This window comes from Gobius niger (genome assembly GCF_951799975.1).
Source record: "Gobius niger genome assembly, chromosome: 9".
Taxonomy (NCBI): Eukaryota; Metazoa; Chordata; class Actinopteri; order Gobiiformes; family Gobiidae; genus Gobius; species Gobius niger.
The window spans coordinates 35,472,954-35,493,541 of NC_136860.1; the positions used below are offsets into that span (position 1 = coordinate 35,472,954).

Genomic DNA, 20,588 nt, shown 5'->3' on the forward strand with positions numbered 1-20,588 from the left:
TTAGCGATAGCAAGACAGTCCTAATTGTGTGGACTTTTCATCTTCACTTACCTTATTACCTCACGTTACAAGTACAGTTGACAGTAAGTCCCTACATGTGTCCCTTACTTCTCTCTCCTCTTCTCCCTCTGTCATCGGCCTGACTGTGATCACACCGGCCTCAGAGTTGTCTTGGAGAAGCCATTCCCACCGGGGCCACGGCACTTGTTGTTCCCCCTGCCCTCCATGGAGACCGGCAGCATCACACCAGCACGCAATGTAAGTCAATTAAACACACCCAGTCATGCAGTGGCGTCCGGAAAAAGCAAGGGCTGAATAAGATATGGACGCTTTGGGCAACGTTACTGTCCGAGGGAACCAGTGGCAGAGGCTGGTGAACTGGCACAAGAGGCGGAAAGGAAATGAGGAGAGTAATGCAGTGAACCAGAGCAGTGCGTGGAGTCAGTTTTCAAAAATCAAGTAAGTGAGTCATCAACTTTTTTTTTCCTTTGAGGCAATTTGTGCTTCTTAATGACCGCATTTCCTCCTTTAAAAGCTTTTCAAGTGAACATGATGTCAGGCATAACGGAGGCTTATAAACCTCTTAGTTACCTCATCATTGATAATTCACATTTTGTAACTTGAAATAATGTATAAACAAGTGATCAGGAAAGAACACTTCTGCACAAAGGGCCGGCTCTGGCTTTCCCAAACCTTCCTGCAGACATGAAAAAAGCCTTTTCTGAAATCTCCTGATCCAAATGGCATTCCTTGTTTTGCACAGATCTCATGTTTTGCTATACCAGTCCTTTTAGACACTTTTTGGATATGGAAAAACCATGATTATCTATTTATGAGACCTACAAATGTCTTCTTCTGAGACACTGAAGAAGCATCACCTGAATGATCCTGGAGCTCTGTTGTCGGGGTCTTCGTGCCCCTGTAGGGTCTCCCAGGGCAAACAGGTCCTATAGGTGACGGGTCAGACAAAGAGCTGGTCAGAAGCCCCTTATGAGAGACCGACAGGCCCGGTTAGAACCATGAGGCCGTCCTTCTGTGGACCCAACACCTGCAGGAGGAGCCATAAGGGGCTGGTGCAATGGGATTTGGGCAACTCCAACAGCTGCCCCCACGACCCGGCAACGGACAAGTGGAAGAAACTGGATGGATGGATGGAGGGATGTTGCCTGGCTCTGCCATACTCTTCCCTGTCCATTCCACGCAGGGAATTAGTCTGGTCACAGAGCAATCGGCTTGTTGCACCGGGCAACGTAAATTCACTTCCGCATTCCACGGTGTGATTGCTTGCACTTCCGGTTCAGTTCTGAGCCGGCTGAAAACAATGGCGCAGTTTGAAGGGGCGGGGCCTAACGCGCACAGATTGTCAGTGAAATAAACCAATTAGCGATTAGCGGACGTGACGACAGCTGTGTCCAATTAAACAAATATGAAGTGAATATAAACTCATGCGGAGAACGCGAGGCAAAATCCTTGACTACTTCATCCATGATTAGTTTTGCTAATGTTAACGTTAATTGAACTAAAAACATAGAGGTGCAGCGAGTGACGTAACCTTCTCATTTCTCTGTGACGGTCGTGATTGGTTCGGCCTTAGCCGCCAATCAACAACTAGTTTACCGTGTGTGGCCACACCCACTTTCTTTCGTGCAGAAAGAAGGTGGGTGTGGTTTATCAGGCTAGGATGGATGGATGATGGATGATGGGTGGATGGATGATGGATGGATGGATGGATATTCTTCTGTTTCTTTTAATCGGTACATGCGCATCATGAATCAAGCTCACCACAGTTTTATCAGAGGAGCCTCCACTTCTGATGTAGATTAACAAATTTCCACCTCGATGTTATACAACTCCCGGAGATGTAGAAGGACCAGGGAGGACTTGTTAAAAAGCTTGAAATCTGTAGTTTCCAACACAAGAGATCACACGTCTCTCACACTATTCACTCCAAGGTTATGTCCAAATGTGGGCGATGTTGTAAATCAATAGCACAAATACATTATCTATTGCACAATCAAAGTCCTTTAGCAGCAGAGGAATAAACAACCAAATTAGACGAGAAAAACACTACTCCAGGTATTTTCTGACAAGAGAAGAATGTTATAATATGGTTAAAATCTCTACGTTCTGTTTCAGTTGGAAAGAGTGGGCGCTGGACCCTGCAGACCAGTTCTACTATGTTTGGCTTCAGGTCATCATCTTCCCCATCGTCTACAACTGGGTCATCATCATTTTGAGGTGACACATCCCATCCCTGTGCCGTCACTGTCCTTATAAACATAGATTAAGAACATGTCCCTCTTCAGGACGTGCTTCACCGCCATCGCGCTGAACTACCTCCCGGTGTGGCTGACCCTGGACTATCTGTCAGATCTGATGTACGTGATGGACATGATCATCACCCTCCGCACAGGTACGCTTGATTACACATTTTAAAGGTGACAGAGATGTTGCTTCCCGCAGTGGAGAGGCAAACTAGCTTCTGCTGCAAAGAATAAAGACGTAAAAGGAAAATTAACTCAAAGAAGTAGAGTTAAAAAGAACTGAAGGATATTAAATATAGCAGAGGTGAGCGCTTCAAGGACCTAGAAATGTGTGCCAGGTTTTTTTCTCATATTGATTGATTTCATTTGTTTTGCATTCAGTTTTATTTTTTCATAATGCAACTAAATACATGTAGCTGATTCATGAGCTTAGACATTATTGTTATACAAAAAAAATCAAACTATAGCAAATAATTTCCACCAGTTCTTTAAAGGAACAGGCCGCCGTTATTACACACTGAGATATGTTCTTACCTGAGCTGTGACGAGTTCTTTAGGACCTGTCTGATCTTCAGTCACGTAAACACAGCGCAGACGGCGTTAGCATTTAGCCTCTCCCTCTCTCCTCTATAGCTCCAAAACAGGTCAAGATAGAAGCTACCAAGCTCTTCCACGTTTTCCCTATTTAAATATGGTTACGTGAAGTGTTCCACTACAAAGTATAATTACACACAATTAAACAATGTGGATTTTCTAAGCGGATAAAAGGGGGAACTATATTGTAAGGCGTAATAATACCAGGAGTAGTTTGGCATCCGCACAGTATTATGATGAATATCACAAAATAAAATATCTATTTCATCCATTATTGCTGTGAAGCAGGTTTTCCAAACAGTTTTACTCGCCTGAGTGAGAGGCAATGAGAATGTCTTGCCCTAAATAAATACTAAAATATTAAATGAAAATGTCCGTTTGTGTTTTGCTTTGGCTCATTCTGAACATCAGACACTGGTTTGGAGCATAGACTGTAAAAAAAAAATGGACGTCTTCTGCTCACTCCTCCCCGTTTACCATAATGACCACGGTCGAGGGGGAATTCACGGAGGATTTACAGACTCCGCCTCCCCAGCTCTGACGAAGCATGTTCCTAAAAAGGGCATAAGGGCGGGATCTTCGCCGCAGACTCCGCCCTTGCGTGACGTGTAGCTCGTGCTGCTCCAATGCTAACAGTCCGAGCCAGTGACCAAGTACCAGATTTCAAAAATTCTTCTTACGAAAACCAGCCTGGTTTCTTTAACCCAGCGTTATTTCAGGAGGAAGATCTAGCTTAGTCTAAACCAGGCGTTAAAGTTGTTTTTAACGTGTCTAAACTCCAATGCTTTTCAATGGGGGCCTAGTGGCGATATGGAGGTACTACAGCAATGTTCCCCAGTGTCGTGGTCATAAAGCAGAGCAGCCAGCGCCCATTGGTTTGGACACTGCGCTCTGGCCCCGCCCCCTCTGCATCGCCCTCACTGTCAAACCACTGGTCGCTGCAAAGGTGAATGCGCTGGTTTAAGCTCTCATTAAAGCGCAGGACAATCTTTGCATGAGACAGAAACAAAGTGAGTATCAGAGGAGGAGGCAATGATGAGGCGCAGATGCTTCTCCTTCTCCTCTCGCTCCTCAGATCAGAATGAGGAAAACTCCTAGAAATCAAGTCACCGTCAGTCTGAGGTGCACTGGCTCCTCCCTCTTTATGACCGAGAGCAAAGAAACTGCATCTGGATCAAACTTTGGCGCGGTTCATGCTGAAGGCGCTGCTGTTGTAGTGATAGATACGGCCACGTCTACAACATATCTCAGATCCCGCTCTTCCAGGTCTTCTCTGTTCTCTGTAGGTTACCTGGAGCAGGGCATCCTCGTCACGGACCCGTCCCGACTGCAGAAACGCTACCTCCGCTCCAGGAACTTCCTGCGGGACGTGGTGTCTCTGCTGCCCACTGACTTCCTTTACTTCGCCTTCGGGATCCAGACTCCCATGGTCAGAATCAACCGGCTCTTACGCACCCCGCGCCTCAACGAAGCGCTGGACCGCATGGAGACCAGGACCTCCTACCCCAACACTTTCCGGATCTCCAAGCTGATGATCTACATCTTTGTGCTCATCCACTGGAACGCCTGCCTGTACTTTGCCCTCTCCAACTACATCGGGTTCGGGAGCGACAGGTGGGTCTACCCGAACGTCACCAACCCGGTCTTTGCTGCGACGCGACGACAGTACTTCTACTGCTTCTGGTTTTCGGCGCAGGTGAGTAAAAATACACTGTTCTGTTCTGATCTGGGGCGGCTGCAGGTGGTCCAGGGGCCATATATAAAGGGGGGGTATTATGCAAAATGGACTTTTTCAAGCTTTCCATCATGTTATTCTGTCACTCCCTCATTAAAAACATGGCTGAAGTGTTGCCTTGGCACATTCACGTATTTCTGAGTAATCTGTAAAAACTCTGATGGCGGCCATTTTAGGGATAGGTTTGCCTGAGTCCTCCTAGGAACGCCCCCACCTCCTGGAGACGCCTCCGAGCTTTGGTCACCAGCCGAGTAACCGACCACTGCTCCTCAGCAGAACCCCCTCCCCACTGATGCCACAGACAGCGTGTGGAGGGGGCGTGTCTAAAGGCTCAGAGGTTCTTAAAGAGACAGAGGCCTATTTCAAGACATTCACTACAGCCATTTTGAGAGAGACATTTTATACAAGGCAGTTATTCTAATTTACTGCATTTACAGACCAACAGAAGGTTTGTCATCATTGTAGTGTGATATAGACTGGTGCTATGGGACTGAAAAAAGCAGAACACCCCCTCTTTAACCTCTTAACTCCCACCTGAACATGTTTTGTCCTGTCCTTCAAATTCTCCAAATCTAAAAGCTTCTTCAAAACAGCGATAAAAAACGAGAAGAAAATGAGGACAAAAACAAAAAAAGCCAAAAAGTGACAAAAGAGCAACAGAAAAAGGCAAAAATCCAGCAAAAAAGTGACAAAAATCCACCAAAAAATTACAAAAATCCAGCAAAAAAAGTGACAAAAATCCAGCAAAAAAAGGCAAAAATCCAGCAAAAAAAAGTGACAAAAATCCAGCAAAAAAAGGCAAAAATCCAGCAAAAAAAGTGACAAAAATCCAGCAAAAAAAGGCAAAAATCCAGCAAAAAAGCGACAAAAATCCAGCAAAAAAATCGAGCAAAAATCCAGCAAAAAAGTGACAAAAATCCAGCAAAAAAAGTGACAAAAATCCAGCAAAAAAATGACAAAAATCCAGCAAAAAAGTGACAAAAATCCAGCAAAAAAGTGACAAAAATCCAGCAAAAAAGTGACAAAAATCCAGCAAAAAAAGACAAAAATCCATATACTGTGGAGACAACGAGCGGAGTGTTGTGATGCCACAGACAGCGTGTGGAGGGGGCGTGTCTAAAGGCTCAGAGGTTCTTAAAGAGACAGAGGCCGATTTCAAGACATTCACAACAGCCATTTTGAGAGAGACATTTTATACAAGGCAGTTATTCTAATTTACTGCATTTACAGACCAACAGGAGGTTTGTCATCATTGTAGTGTGATATAGACTGGTGCTATGTGATTGAAAAAAGCATTGCCCTGGAGTGAAAGAAGTGAGTGTCTGGTGCAGATCTTCACCACGGTTGGAGACACGCCGCTGCCCAGCAGAGAGGAGGAGTACCTGTTCATGATCGCCGACCTGCTCATCGCGGTGCTGGTTTTCGCCTCCATCGTGGGAAACGTCGGCAGCGTCATCACGAGCCTCCGGGACAGAGATAACGTCTTCTTTCCCAATCATGAGCTGGTGAGTGGACTTCATGTTCTGAGCTCCTTTTCCTCATCTTCTCCTTTCCAGGGTCAGCGCTGTGAAATGTCTGTTGTGCAGTAATTCCATCTAAGTTAAATATTAAAGTTTCTCATGGTCACATCTGCAGTTAATACTATGATATTGATATAAATACTCTCAGAAATCAGTTTAATTAATTTCATACCGTAAATTCTCTAATACTGGCCTGTATTCCATTAGCGGCCGGGTCTCTGACAGAGGCCGGAATCTAAGGATTCATAGACAGTGACTGTAGTTTGGGTAAAAGTCTGTCTCTCTGGGCCTCAGGGCCGATGATTAACATTTCAGTTTTGTCCTGGTTAAGCTGGAGAAAGTTTTCTGCCATCCAGTATTTGATATCTAAAATATAGTATAATTTATTTTATTTAATAACTTGAGTACACAGAGAAAAAGATGCAAAACAAGGAAAAAAATAAGTAAAATTAAAGCCGCAAGCGGCATTTAGAGGCCCTCACGAGCAGCGTTGGCCGGTTGGCGCACGCCGTCGCACGCCACCGCAATAACCGGGGGGGCGCTGCCGCACCCTACGTGGCTATGCTGTCGCTGCCACCCTCAGTTGAGTTTATAAAAGAGCAAATGCAAGAAACGGCGCCTTCGGCGCCAGATCACGCAATGTTTCCCAAAATGGCCGACTTTGTGTGGGTTGCCTAGCAACCACGTAATGTACTTTTTTTTTCGGACAGTCATGACAAAGGTGTGTACCAATTTTGGTTTGGCTACGCCAAACTTTATTTCGGGTCGTTGCCATGGCAACACGGTGGGAAAATGGGCGTGGCCATAATTTACTTTTTGATCGGGGTCACGTGACGGATGTTTGTGCCAAATTTTATTTGTCTACGACAAAGTTTACTTTTTTTCTCCATTAATTTTTATTCGGCGCTCTGCAGGGGGCGCTATCGCGCCCATTTTCAAAATTCCCATATCAAAACATCCGGGGCCGACGACTCGACCAACGATTCAAGTTTCACTGAAATTGGCCACAGTATGTGCGAGTTATGACTCTTCGAAGGTGACGGCGAACGCCGAAAACGAACGCCAAATTCATGGCGTTGCCATGACAAAACCGGAAATCCTATTAGAAAGTTTTTAATAACTTTTAATGCCCCATATGTGTAGATGATCTGGAGCGACCGGGGAGTCGCTGCGTTCAACGCCCTAGGACGAGTTCGTTCAAATGCGAGGGCACGAAAAGGCGCCTTCGGCGCCAGGTCGCTCTTCTGGCCAATATGGCCGCCATACAGATGGTTGCCTAGCAACCGCGTAATATCTTTTTTTTTTTGGTTCCATGTGACCAATCACTGTGCCGAATTTTTTTCGTCTGCGACGAACAAAAATTTTCGGGGTTTTCAGGATTTTGGGGGGTCTGGCCATAGGCCGCAATGTTAACGCCGTTTTTCCAGGGGGCGCTGACGCGCCATTTTTTTGAATTTTTGAAATTTGGAGATGTGAAAGTTTTTTTTTTCACCTAATTGAATTTTGGGCAAAAATTCAGGACTTTTCGTCGGTGGGAAGTGGCCGAAACGGCCTCCGGAGGGGGAGAGGAAAAATAATAATAAGAATTAAAGCCGCAAGCGGCATTTAGAGGCCCTCGCGAGCAGCGTTGGCCGGTTGGCGCACGCCGTCGCACGCCACCGCAATAACCGGGGGGCGCTGCCACGCCGTACGTGGTTAAAATGACGCTGCCACCCTCGGTCGAGTTTATAAAAGAGCAAAGGCAAGAAATGCGCCTTCAGCGCCAGATTACGCGATATTTCCCAAAATGGTCGACTTTGTGTGGGTTGCCTAGCAACCATGTAATGTACTTTTTTGTTCGGAAAGTCATGACAAAGGTGTGTACCAATTTTGGTTTGGCTACGCCAAACTTTATTTCGGGTCGTTGCCATGGCAACACGGTGGGAAAATGGGCGTGGCCATAATTTACTTTTTGATCGGGGTCACGTGACGGATGTTTGTGCCAAATTTTATTTGTCTACGACAAAGTTTACTTTTTTTCTCCATTAATTTTTATTCGGCGCTCTGCAGGGGGCGCTATCGCGCCCATTTTCAAAATTCCCATATCAAAACATCCGGGGCCGACGACTCGACCAACGATTCAAGTTTCACTGAAATTGGCCACAGTATGTGCGAGTTATGACTCTTCGAAGGTGACGGCGAACGCCGAAAACGAACGCCAAATTCATGGCGTTGCCATGACAAAACCGGAAATCCTATTAGAAAGTTTTTAATAACTTTTAATGCCCCATATGTGTAGATGATCTGGAGCGACCGGGGAGTCGCTGCGTTCAACGCCCTAGGACGAGTTCGTTCAAATGCGAGGGCACGAAAAGGCGCCTTCGGCGCCAGGTCGCTCTTCTGGCCAATATGGCCGCCATACAGATGGTTGCCTAGCAACCGCGTAATATCTTTTTTTTTTTGGTTCCATGTGACCAATCACTGTGCCGAATTTTTTTCGTCTGCGACGAACAAAAATTTTCGGGGTTTTCAGGATTTTGGGGGGTCTGGCCATAGGCCGCAATGTTAACGCCGTTTTTCCAGGGGGCGCTGACGCGCCATTTTTTTGAATTTTTGAAATTTGGAGATGTGAAAGTTTTTTTTTTCACCTAATTGAATTTTGGGCAAAAATTCAGGACTTTTCGTCGGTGGGAAGTGGCCGAAACGGCCTCCGGAGGGGGAGAGGAAAAATAATAATAAGAATTAAAGCCGCAAGCGGCATTTAGAGGCCCTCGCGAGCAGCGTTGGCCGGTTGGCGCACGCCGTCGCACGCCACCGCAATAACCGGGGGGCGCTGCCACGCCGTACGTGGTTAAAATGACGCTGCCACCCTCGGTCGAGTTTATAAAAGAGCAAAGGCAAGAAATGCGCCTTCAGCGCCAGATTACGCGATATTTCCCAAAATGGTCGACTTTGTGTGGGTTGCCTAGCAACCATGTAATGTACTTTTTTGTTCGGAAAGTCATGACGAAGGTGTGTACCAATTTTGGTTTGGCTACGCCAAACTTGACGTCGGGTCGTTGCCATGGCAACACGGTGGGAAAATGGGCGTGGCCATAATTTACTTTTTGATCGGGGTCACGTGACGGATGTGTGTGCCAAATTTTTTTTGTCTACGACAAAGTTTACTTTTTTTCCCCATTCATTTTTATTCGGTGCTCTGCAGGGGGCGCTGTCGCGCCCATTTTCAAAATTCCCATATCAAAACATCCGGGGCCGAGGACTCGACCAACGATTCAAGTTTCACTGAAATCGGCCACAGTTTGTGCGAGTTATGACTCTTCGAAGGCGACGGCGAACGCCAAAAACGAACGCCAAATTCATGGCGTTGCCATGACAAAACCGGAAATCCTATTAGAAAGTTTTTAATAACTTTCAATGCCCCACATGTGGAGATGATCTGGAGCGACCGGGGAGTCGCTGCGTTCAACGCCCTAGGACGAGTTCGTTCAAATGCGAGGGCACGAAAAGGCGCCTTCGGCGCCAGGTCGCTCTTTTGGCCAATATGGCCGCCATACAGATGGTTGCCTAGCAACCGCGTAATATCTTTTTTTTTTTGGTTCCATGTGACCAATCACTGTGCCGAATTTTTTTCGTCTACGACAAACTTAAATTTTTGGGTCTCTCCATAGGCGCAATGTAATCCTGATTTTCCAGGGGGCGCTGGCGCGCCATTTTTCGATATTTTTTAACGGGATTTATTGACACTGTGTATCGCCGGGATTTTTAATTTTGGGCAAAAAATGCTGACTTTTCGTCGACGACTCGTCGAGTTATTCCAAAAAAACACGGATAGATGAAAAATAATAATAAGAATAAGAATAAGAAAAACTCTTACAATAACAATATAGCGCCGCCTGCGGCGGCCCATATTTATATCGTCGGAAAGGTCTCACGTCCAGTAACCCACCCGTGAGGTTCATTGTCAAATACGAGCGCGTTGCGCTCATATTTTACCACTTCTTTGTCAATATTTCTTAATGCGTTTTTTTTTCTTTTTTTTTTGCGAGCAACAACAAATATGCCGCTTTCGCGGCAAACACCTATATCATTGGATAGGCCTCGATGCCCTGAGTCACTCTAGTAGTGTTTTGGGCATTGGGAAGTGGCCATGGTCGATGACGAGCGCGTTGCGCTCGTCATCGACTACTTTCTTGTCAATGTTGCGCCATGCCTGCAGTTTTCACCTTTTTTCACACGAGCAGTTACAAATGTGCCGCTTTCGCGGCACACGCCTATTTCACCGGACAGGGCGTGGTGCCGGGAGTCCCCCTATTACTGTCTAATGCATGGGGAGCGCTCCGCGCTCTGTTTCTTGAGCGCTGCGCGCTCTTTTCGGGACGTGCGCTACGCGCACGTCTTTCTTCAGTGCGCTCCGCGCACTGCCGTACAATTACAATAGGCCCGAGCCCTGCCAGGCCGCTCGGGCCTAAAAAGAAAAACCCGTACAATAACAATATAGCGCCGCCTGCGGCGGCCCATATTTATATCGTCGGAAAGGTCTCACGTCCAGTAACCCACCCGTAAGGTTCATTGTCAAATACGAGCGCGTTGCGCTCGTATTTTACCACTTCTTTGTCAATATTTCTTAATGCGTTTTTTTTTCATATTTTTATGCGAGCAACTACAAATATGCCGCTTTCGCGGCAAACACCTATATCATTGGATAGGCCTTAATGCCCTGAGTCACTCTAGTAGTGTTTTGGGCATTGGGAAGTGGCCATGGTCGATGACGAGCGCAACGTTGCGCCATGCCTGCAGTTTTCATCTTTTTCCACACGAGCAGTTACAAATGTGCCGCTTTCGCGGCACACGCCTATTTCACCGGACAGGGCGTGGTGCCGGGAGTCCCCCCATTACTGTCTAATGCATGGGGAGCGCTCCGCGCTCTGTTTCTTGAGCGCTGCGCGCTCTTTTCGGGACGTGCGCTACGCGCACGTCTTTCATCAGTGCGCTCTGCGCACTGCCGTACAATTACAATAGGCCCGAGCCCTGCCAGGCCGCTCGGGCCTAATGATCTGCCTAAATAAGAGACAATATTGTGATGCTGAATTCTACTGTAAGTTTACAAACCCACAGATCGATGTCAGTGCAGATGTTTCTGCCTCTGTAAAGTCAATCTGGCTCCTGCCTGGTTAATGGTCCTAAACTGGTGAGGCTTTGGTGCCCCCTAGTGTCAGAATACAGCACTTTAAGTTCCATTGATTCAATAGCTGATCATAAGGCTGTCAAAAATGATCACAACAAATGATCTGTAGCCTCTCTGCAGATTGGCCTGAAGCACACTTTTGGGTCCTGACCCCCAGTTGAGAACCACTGTCCTAAAGTATGTAGTAAAATAAGTAAGTAAGTAAGTAATCTTTATTTATATAGCGCTTTTCACAGACAGAGGTCACAAAGTGCTTTACAGTGGACACAACTAAAACAAACAGTAAAAGACAGTAAAACATACGTGTTCAAAGAGGCAGCTCTATTTGCTCTCAAAAGCCTTTTTAAACAGATGAGTCTTAAGTTGCTTTTTAAAAGTCTCCACAGAATCGAGAGAACGCAAAGACAGAGGAAGTTCATTCCAGAGACGGGGCGGCTTTGAAGGACCCGTCTCCTCTGGTTTTGTAAAGGGTCAGAGGAACCATGAGCAGGTGTTGACCTGAAGACCTCAGACTCCGAGCTGAAGTGTAGGGGCTGGATCAGGTCAGTGATGTGAACTGGAGCCTGTCCGTGAAGCCTGAAAGTCAGAGCCAGGAGTTGTAGTAAAGTAGTAAAATGTTATAATTTGATCACAAATCACATCTTATTTCATCAGTTTCCGTTTTACTCGATGAGTCTGAGAAATGCTCAAACTGGAAATTAAATATTCTTCAATCAAGTTTTTTGTTTTGTTTTGTTTAGTCATTGAGAAATCCCTTTTGTCTGGTCACTGTAGTCAGGACTTAAACCTGACGTCCACCAGTGTTAATGTCGTCGACTAAAATATTTAGTCTTAATTTTAGTCAAAGTGATATTTTGACGACTAAAATTGGACTAAAACTAAATAAAAAGTTGTTCATTAGACTAAAACTATGACTAAAATGTCCAGATATTTTAGTCTAAACTAAAATAAGACTAAATAAAAATGAAAAGGAGAGACTAAAATCATCCAAACTTCTACTGACCGTCTGAAAGAGCCTCAGATCATGGAAATTCACTGCCAAATGAACAGCTCTGAGCTTTGTTCATGTGGAGCAGCTCCATGAAGCAGAGGAACAACATTAAATATGATTATAATGAATATTATCAATGCAAAGTCGACTAAATTAGTCTTAAATTTAGTCGACTAAATTGACATGCAATTTTAGTCGACTGAAACTAGACTAAAATTGAAAAGCTTTTTTTGACTAAATCTCGACTAAAATTAAATTACGTTTTAGTCAAAAGACTAAGACTAAAACTAAAATAAAATATGTTGTCAAAATTAACACTGACGTCCACCAACAAACCCTCACAGACCAAAACTCCTTCACACACACAGCTCTCTCTGAAGCAGAAGTCATTCTTAACCACAGACCCATCTCTAAACATCTCATCTTTTTTGGAAAAGGCAAAAAGGTCCAAAGAATATCTATCACCTCTACAAGAAAGACAGAAATGGAATAAATGAAACTAGATCTGAAAGTGGAGATGTTGGGTAAAATAAAAACACATTCTGACTCTGGGTCTGCATCTGAAAGAGTGGATTCCTCCCTGGTTTGTGTCCAGGTGAAGGCGTACCTGCGCAGCCACCACATCAGCAAAGAGCTGAGGCAGAGGATCGACAACTGGTACCAACATCTGCACATCAACAAGAAGATCATGCGGGAGAACGAGATCCTGCAGCAGCTGCCCCTGCACCTGCGCACGGAGATCGCCGTCAGCGTGCACCTGCCCACGCTGTCCAAGGTCACCATCTTCCAGAGCTGTGAGACCAGTCTGCTGGAGGAGCTGGTGCTGAAGCTCAACCCGCAGGTGAGAGGGAGGAGGCTGGACGTCCCATCAGGGGTGGACTGGGACTGAAGGACAGGCCTGGAGTCTCACCAGCCTGGCCCAGATTCATGTAAATGTGACACTTACCACCCGCCTTAACGGAGAGCATCTTCTCCAGTTCGGCTTTAACTAATCTAGAAGCTTCTCGACTGGAGAGCGACAGTGTAGCGGCTCATTTGAAAGCTGAGACCTACAGAAGTGATTGTAACTTTTTGTCAAGTCGCCACATTTTGTATCATATTTTTGTTGTTTTTTCATTACTTTTTTGTCACTTTTTTATTGTGTTTTTGTCACTTTTTTATTGTGTTTTTGTCACTTTTTTTGTTGTGTTTTTGTCATTTTTTATTGTGTTTTTGTCACTTTTTTATTGTGTTTTTGTCACTTTTTTTGTTGTGTTTTTGTCATTTTTTATTGTGTTTTTGTCACTTTTTTATTGTGCTTTTGTCACTTTTTTTGTTATGTTTTTGTCACTTTTTTATTGTGTTTTTGTCACTTTTTTTGTTGTGTTTTTGTCATTTTTTATTGTGCTTTTGTCACTTTTTTATTGTGTTTTTGTCACTTTTTTATTGTGCTTTTGTCACTTTTTTTGTTATGTTTTTGTCACTTTTTTTCTATCATTTTTTATTGTGTTTTTGTCACTTTTTTCTATCATTTTTTATTGTGTTTTTGTCACATTTTTTATTGTGTTTTTGTCACATTTTTTATTATGTTTTTGTCACATTTTTATTGTGTTTTTGTCACTTTTTTTATTGTGTTTTTGTCACTTTTTTATTGTGTTTTTGTCACTTTTTTTATTGTGTTTTTGTCATTTTTTATTGTGTTTTTGTCACATTTTTTATTATGTTTTTGTCACATTTTTTATTATGTTTTTGTCACATTTTTTATTATGTTTTTGTCACATTTTTATTGTGTTTTTGTCACATTTTTTATTATGTTTTTGTCACTTTTTTTATTGTGTTTTTGTCACATTTTTATTGTGTTTTTTTGTCACATTTTTTCTATCATTTTTTATTGTGTTTTTGTCACATTTTTTCTATCATTTTTTATTGTGTTTTTGTCACGTTTTTTGCTTTTTTCATCGCTTTGTTGTCGTGTTTTTGTCGACTTTTCATCACATTTTTCGTCCCTTTTTTTGTTGCTTTTCCGGCACATTGTTGTTTTGTTTTCATCCACATTTTGATGCTTTTCTTTTTAGCTTTTAGATTTGGGTAAAGCTCGGTTAAGGCGAGACCGGTGGCCCTTCTGTGCTCTGGTCAGTCCGCCCCTGCGTCCCATCAAAACAAACAACACAGATGCATCACGCCCCCTACTGGCACAAGGCGATAGAACAGCCTCAATAAAAGAAGATTCAACAGGTTTTCTTATGTTCATTTGACAAGGTTAAACTTGTTGCTGTGAGTTGTAACCAGATGTGGTCAAAGTACTTGAGTAAAAGTACAAAAAGTTAAAGTACTGGAGTATTTGTGTAAATGTTGTGACTCTGGTAAATGTAAAAAACCCTTAGATGGACAGACAGGCAGGAGGCAAGGGATCAGTTTTAAGTTTATTTTCTCCAGTCTTTGTTCTTTTACGTTTCTTTTTGCCGTCAGAGCAAGAAAAAAAATGTGATGAAAACACAACAACAAAGCAATCTAAAAAAGCCAAGAAAAAAGTGACGAAAAAGTGACGAAAACCAGATGACAAAGCAATGAAAAAGCCAGATAAAGTGACCAAAAAATGTACAACAAAAACATGACAAAAATGCAGCAACAACGTGAGGCCATCGTTTTCAAAGGAGGCGTTGCTCTCCAGTCAAGAGGCTTTTAGACTTGGGTAAAGCTGAACTGGAGGAAATGGCACTCAAATTTGTATCAAATTTTTGTCATTTTTTCGACCATTTTTTGTCAATTTCTTGTGATATTTTTTGTGATATTTTTGCCACTTTTTCATCAATTTTTTGTCACTTTTTTGTCAATGTTTTCTCACATTTTATGTCACATTTTTGTCACATTTCTGTCATTTTTTGGTCATTTTTTTTGGTCAATTTTTTATCAAATTTTTGTCATTTTTTGTCGCATTTTGTATTTTTTTTTGTCGCATTTTGTCATTTTTTTTGTCATTTTTTCGACAATATTTTGTCAATTTCTTGTGACATTTTTGTGAAATTTTTGCCACTTTTTCATCCATTTTTAGTCACTTTTTGTCAAATTTTTATCACATTTCTGTCATTTTTTTTCGTCAATTTTTTATCAATTTTTTGTCATTTTTATCACATTTTTGTCGCATTTTTGTCGCATTTTTGTCAATTTTTTGTCATTTTTTTGATTTTTTTTTGTCAATTTCTTGTGACATTTTTGCCACTTTTTCATAAATTTTTCTTCACTTTTTTGTCAATGTTTTCGTCGCTTTTTTGTCACATTTCCATCATTGTTTTCGTCTCAGTTTTGTTGCTATTTTCCCACCTTTTTTCCAGAAGCTTTTGGATTGGGGTAAAGCCAAACTGGAGAAAATGTGCTCGGTTCAGGTGGGAGTTAAGGGGTTAAAGTGGGGTAAGAGGTTAAAATATGTCTTTGTGGAAGTGTCGCATTCACGCTACTTTGGGTCAGGCTGGTCAGAGTCCAGGCCCATTTTTCAGCCTCAGTCCGCCCCTGCCAACCCGTTTGAACCTCTTCCGAAAGCAGTGGTGTCTCTTTCCTCGTCATTTAACCTCAGATCTCGGGCTTGTGTTGTGCAGGTGTTCAGTCCGGGAGAGTACGTTTGCAGAAAGGGAGACGTGGGCCACGAAATGTACATCATCAAAGAGGGAAAGCTGTCCGTGGTGGCCGACGACGGAGTGACGGAGTTCGCGGTTCTGAGCGAAGGAAACTTCTTTGGAGAAATAAGCATCCTCAACATCAAAGGTGACATGAGTATTTCCTCTCCATCGCTTTTCCTTCAAATAATCTTTGGCCCAGAACGTTTTGGGTAAGGCAGCAAATCACAACCAGACAATGTTTCACCCAATAAATAAAGTCTTTATTGTGTCATCTACACTTTCACGCAGGGAGAGGAGGGTATCGCCAATAACTTGATCAAAATCACTCTGATTAATCATTGAAAAAGGTCAGGCAGAGAGTGTTTTAGTGGTTGCACTTGTTTTTGCAAATTCAGAGACGCTCTACCGGGTGACAATGCACCTGAAAGAAAAAGATTGTGAGTGAAGACTACGGTTTGTTCTCTATTGCAGATGGGATTAATGATTTTTTTGTGAGTGTTTTTATTTGCTGGTGGGACCTTGTATCTTCTGCCTGAGGAGCAGTTGGAATTGTGGAAGCAGAGGATGGCCGGTGCAGCGATTTCAAACTACCCCCCATTAAGCTCACCCCGAGGTACTTTGAAATCGATTTCAAATTACCTCCGGGCAGTGTTTTAAGTGGGCCGGTACGCACCGGTACTCAGTACCGCCACTTCCAAAAATAGCTCTTGAGCGTACCGCCACCTCTCCGTGCACCAAGAACGTGCTTTTAGCGTACCGGTGCGCTCATCTGCACATCTGTTTTAATCCTTTGGCTGCTCCGCCGCTTTTCAGAGCGCCCTTCACAATGCACGCTTCTTACTTCGTCCCAGCGTGAGCAGAGACTACATTACCCAGACACCTTTGAGTCGTATGAGTAAAGAGCGCGGTGCGTCGCTGTAGCCGCTGTAAACAACTTAACGTGATGCTCGTCCACACAAACAAGCGGATCGCGGTGAGTGTGTGTGGAACGCCAACATCGCTGCTCGGTTAAAACACAATGAACACTTCTGCTCTCCTGGCTAGAGGAGTAAAGAACAAGCCTGGCTGCGCTGGCTGACCCCAGCTGTGCCGCGGTTATTGAGGTTCTCACAAGTGGCGACGAGCACGAGAGCCATGTGCCCCGTTTGGCCTCGTAGATGCGATAAAAACAAAACAAAGCGGTAAATATGGATTGAAACAAACTTCTGCGGACTGAGATGAGGCGACTGCAGACAGAACGGAGCCTGAGAAGCTGCAATAACAGCACAAGCTCCAGAACATGGAAGTGTTTGCTAGACACTTTGGAAAGCACAGACAGAATCACCTCTGTAACAGAACTTCAGAGACATCCACCTGTAAGAGTTCAGCTCAAACAGTCTGTTTTCTGATGGTAAGACTGGGCTCTCATTACTGTTTTATTATGCATATTTATTATGCAGATGGACGTTCACAAAGCTTATTTTCTTCGCATTGGGCTGTCATCATGAGTTATTTATTTGAGCAGATCTGACTAATTATTGTTAATACATTATATAAATGATACAGTCCAGCGTTATTACAACATCATTTATACAGTAATAACGCTGTAAAAATAATAAAGAAAAGAAGGAAAAATATAACATTATATATAGGCCTATTTTTGATCTTTTTTTTTGAAGGGGGGGGGGGGGTCTTGGCAAAAAATAGAGTACCGGCACTTCTTTTTGTCCCTTAAAGCACTGCTACCCCCCGTTTTCAGATAACCCCCCGCCAATTACAATTTGTGTTGTTTGGCACGGCCGTGTTAAATGCCCGGATGTTAAAGGAACAGGCCAGCGTTTTTCCATACTGAGATATGTTCTTACCTGAGCTGTGACGAGTTCTTTAGGACCTGTCTGATCTTCAGTCACGTAAACACAGCGCAGACGGCGTTAGCATTTAGCCTCTCCCTCTCTCCTCTATAGCTCCAAAACAGGTCAAGATAGAAGCTACCAAGCTCTTCCACGTTTTCCCTATTTAAATATGGTTACGTGATAGTGATGCGCGGGTTGCGGGTTCCACCGCGGGCCCCGCGGTCTGCCCGCGGTTCGGGTCGGGTCGGGTCGTGAAATTATCCTTCGATCGCGGGGCGGGTTGGGGCGGGTCAAAAAATGCCGGTCGCGGGCACTATGTGCCTCCGTACGCGCATTCATTGAATTCATTCACAACTTATTCCGTCGTCTGTACAGCAGGTTTTTAGCGTAAATATACGTCGGATTTTCATAAAACAAGCAGCGTTTTGCAGCTTGTGATCCAGAGAACGCTTTTGTGGAGCTCATGTTTCCTATATTCCACCGTATGTGCGACTGTGTGTGACTTCGCTTTAGGCCGACCTCTGCTCTCTTCCTCTCTCCCTCTGGCCCAGCGCTCTTCTGAGGGGGAGAGAGAGAGAGAGAGAGAGAGAGAGAGCGCGCGCGAGGGGCTGACACGCCGGTGCTGTTCATACGGATCATAGTTGTAACGCCTAATTTTTAATGGTTGCGGGTGCGGGTGCGGGTGCGGGTGCGGGTGCGGGGCGGGGCGGGGCGGGCTGTAAAAATAGAACAACGTTGCGGGGCGGGCCGGGTCGGGTTAGAACCTGCTCCAAATGCGGGACCCGCGGGTTGAAAAAAACCCTGACCCGCGCATCACTATTACGTGAAGTGTTCCACTACAAAGTATAATTACACACAATTAAACAATGTGGATTTTTTAAGCGGATAAAAGGGGGGACTATATTGTAAGGCGTAATAATACCAGGAGTAGTTTGGCATCCGCGCAGTAAATTAATTAATTAAATGTGGCTCTCCCGTTCATCTGTCTATGCATCGTGTCTTACGGTGCCATCCCCCTTTTCCAGGAAACAGATCCGGAAACCGCAGAACCGCCAACATCCGCAGCAACGGCTACTCCGACCTCTTCAGCCTGTCCAAGGAGGACCTGACCGACGTGCTGTCCGAGTTCCCCGCGGCCAAGCGCCACCTGGAGGAGAAGGGCCGCCAGATCCTCACCAAGATGGGCATGCTGGAGGAGAGCGGCGAGGGCGAGGAGAGCGAGAAGGAGAAGGTGGAGACGAGGGTCAGCCGACTCCAGGAGAATCTGGAGGTGCTTCAGACCAAGCTGGCGCGGCTCGTGGTGGAGCTGGAGTCCAGCACTCGCAAAATGAAAGCCAGGGTGCAGCGGCTGGAGTGGGACGTGGCCGCGATGGAGGCCCCGGACGACGCGCTGGACTTTGCGGACGGGGATTTGGAGCTGGGCAGGGGCGAGGGAGTGGGCGGGGAGGTCCAGCTGCAAAGAGAAGAAGCAGAGGGTGAAGAGGAGGTCGGTGAAAGCGCTGTGAAGCAACGGGGGCAAAGCGATCCAGGTGTGGGCGAGGAGGTGACCAAGGAAGGAGATGGAGAGAGCACCAAGAGCAACAAAGAGAGCGGGGAGTGTTTGGTGGAAGGGGGGGAGGAGGGAGAGAGCAAAGTGGAGGAGGAAGATGGGAAAGAGAAAGGAGACGCCAGGCCGGGGCAAGGCGACGGGGCGGAGATCGTGAAGGAGGACGACACGGGGAACACAGAGGAGCAGAGCAAAGACAGGAAGGCAGAGGAGAGAGAACAGACGGGGGGACAGTGATTAGGGCAGGAAGAATGGAGAGATTTCAGAACATGTGGCTTCCCCTGCCACTAAAAACATGTCTTATAGTGTGGCGTCAGATCACTATCTTTAAGTTGAGGCGCAAATACAACATCACCGCGCGCATTACACAGCCTCTCTCACCAGCCGAGTAACCAACCACTGCTCCTCAGCAGAACCCCCTCCCCACTGATGCCACAGACAGCGTGTGGAGGGGGCGTGTCTAAAGGCTCAGAGGTTCTTAAAGAGACAGAGGCCTATTTCAAGACATTCACTACAGCCATTTTGAGAGAGACATTTTATACAAGGCAGTTATTCTAATTTACTGCATTTACAGACCAACAGAAGGTTTGGTCATCATTGTAGTGTGATATAGACTGGTGCTATGGGACTGGAAAAAGCAGAAAACCCCCTCTTTAATCTCTTAACTCCCACCTCAACATGTTTTCTCCTGTTCTTCAAATTCACCAAATCTAAAACAGCGATAAAAACGAGAAGAAAATGAGGACAAAAACAAAAAAAAGCGCCAAAATGACAAAAACTCAACAAAAAAGTGACAAAAGAGCAGCAAAAAATTATAAAAATCCAGCAAAAAAAAAAGACAAAAATCCAGCGAAAAAGTGACAAAAATCCAGCGAAAAAAAAGACAAAAATCCAGCGAAAAAGTGACACAAAGCAATTTTATACAAGGCAGTTATTCTAATTTACTGCATTTACAGACCAACAGAAGGTTTGTCATCATTGTCGTGTGATATAGACTGGTGCTATGGGACTGAAAAAAGCAGAATACCCCCTCTTTAATATAGAAGGTGCAGTTACACGTATGACCTGAGGTGTATAGCGTGTATAAAATGGCCTACTTGCATTCTAGCCCCTTTAATGCCTGTTTTTAATTACCTTATAAAACATTAAAAACATGTTCACCACAGAGAGAAACTTGGTCACACAGGCTTGTAAAGGGCAACACAAGTGTAAGCCGTTATTTCATTAGGTGTAAACTACAGGACACAAAAAGGGCAAAATTAATGGTAAAAGAAAAGTCTCACATATCCCAGGAATATGTCGACCAAAAACCAAGTTTCCATCTTCATTATTTTATTTTTTAGGAA

General features: G+C 44.6%; 1 protein-coding gene across 1 annotated transcript; it reads left to right on the top strand.

Moving 5' to 3' along the window:
* Positions 1 to 322: 322 nt before the first annotated feature.
* Positions 323 to 19,479, top strand: cnga4 (cyclic nucleotide gated channel subunit alpha 4; the record flags this gene model as incomplete). The annotated part of the gene is made up of 8 exons (XM_079563677.1): positions 323 to 459; positions 2,137 to 2,238; positions 2,307 to 2,413; positions 4,145 to 4,554; positions 5,925 to 6,098; positions 12,867 to 13,112; positions 15,844 to 16,009; positions 18,722 to 19,479. The coding sequence occupies 8 exons, from the start codon at positions 323 to 325 to the stop codon at positions 19,477 to 19,479; spliced, it is 2,100 nt and encodes a 699-aa protein (XP_079419803.1).
* Positions 19,480 to 20,588: the final 1,109 nt, after the last annotated feature.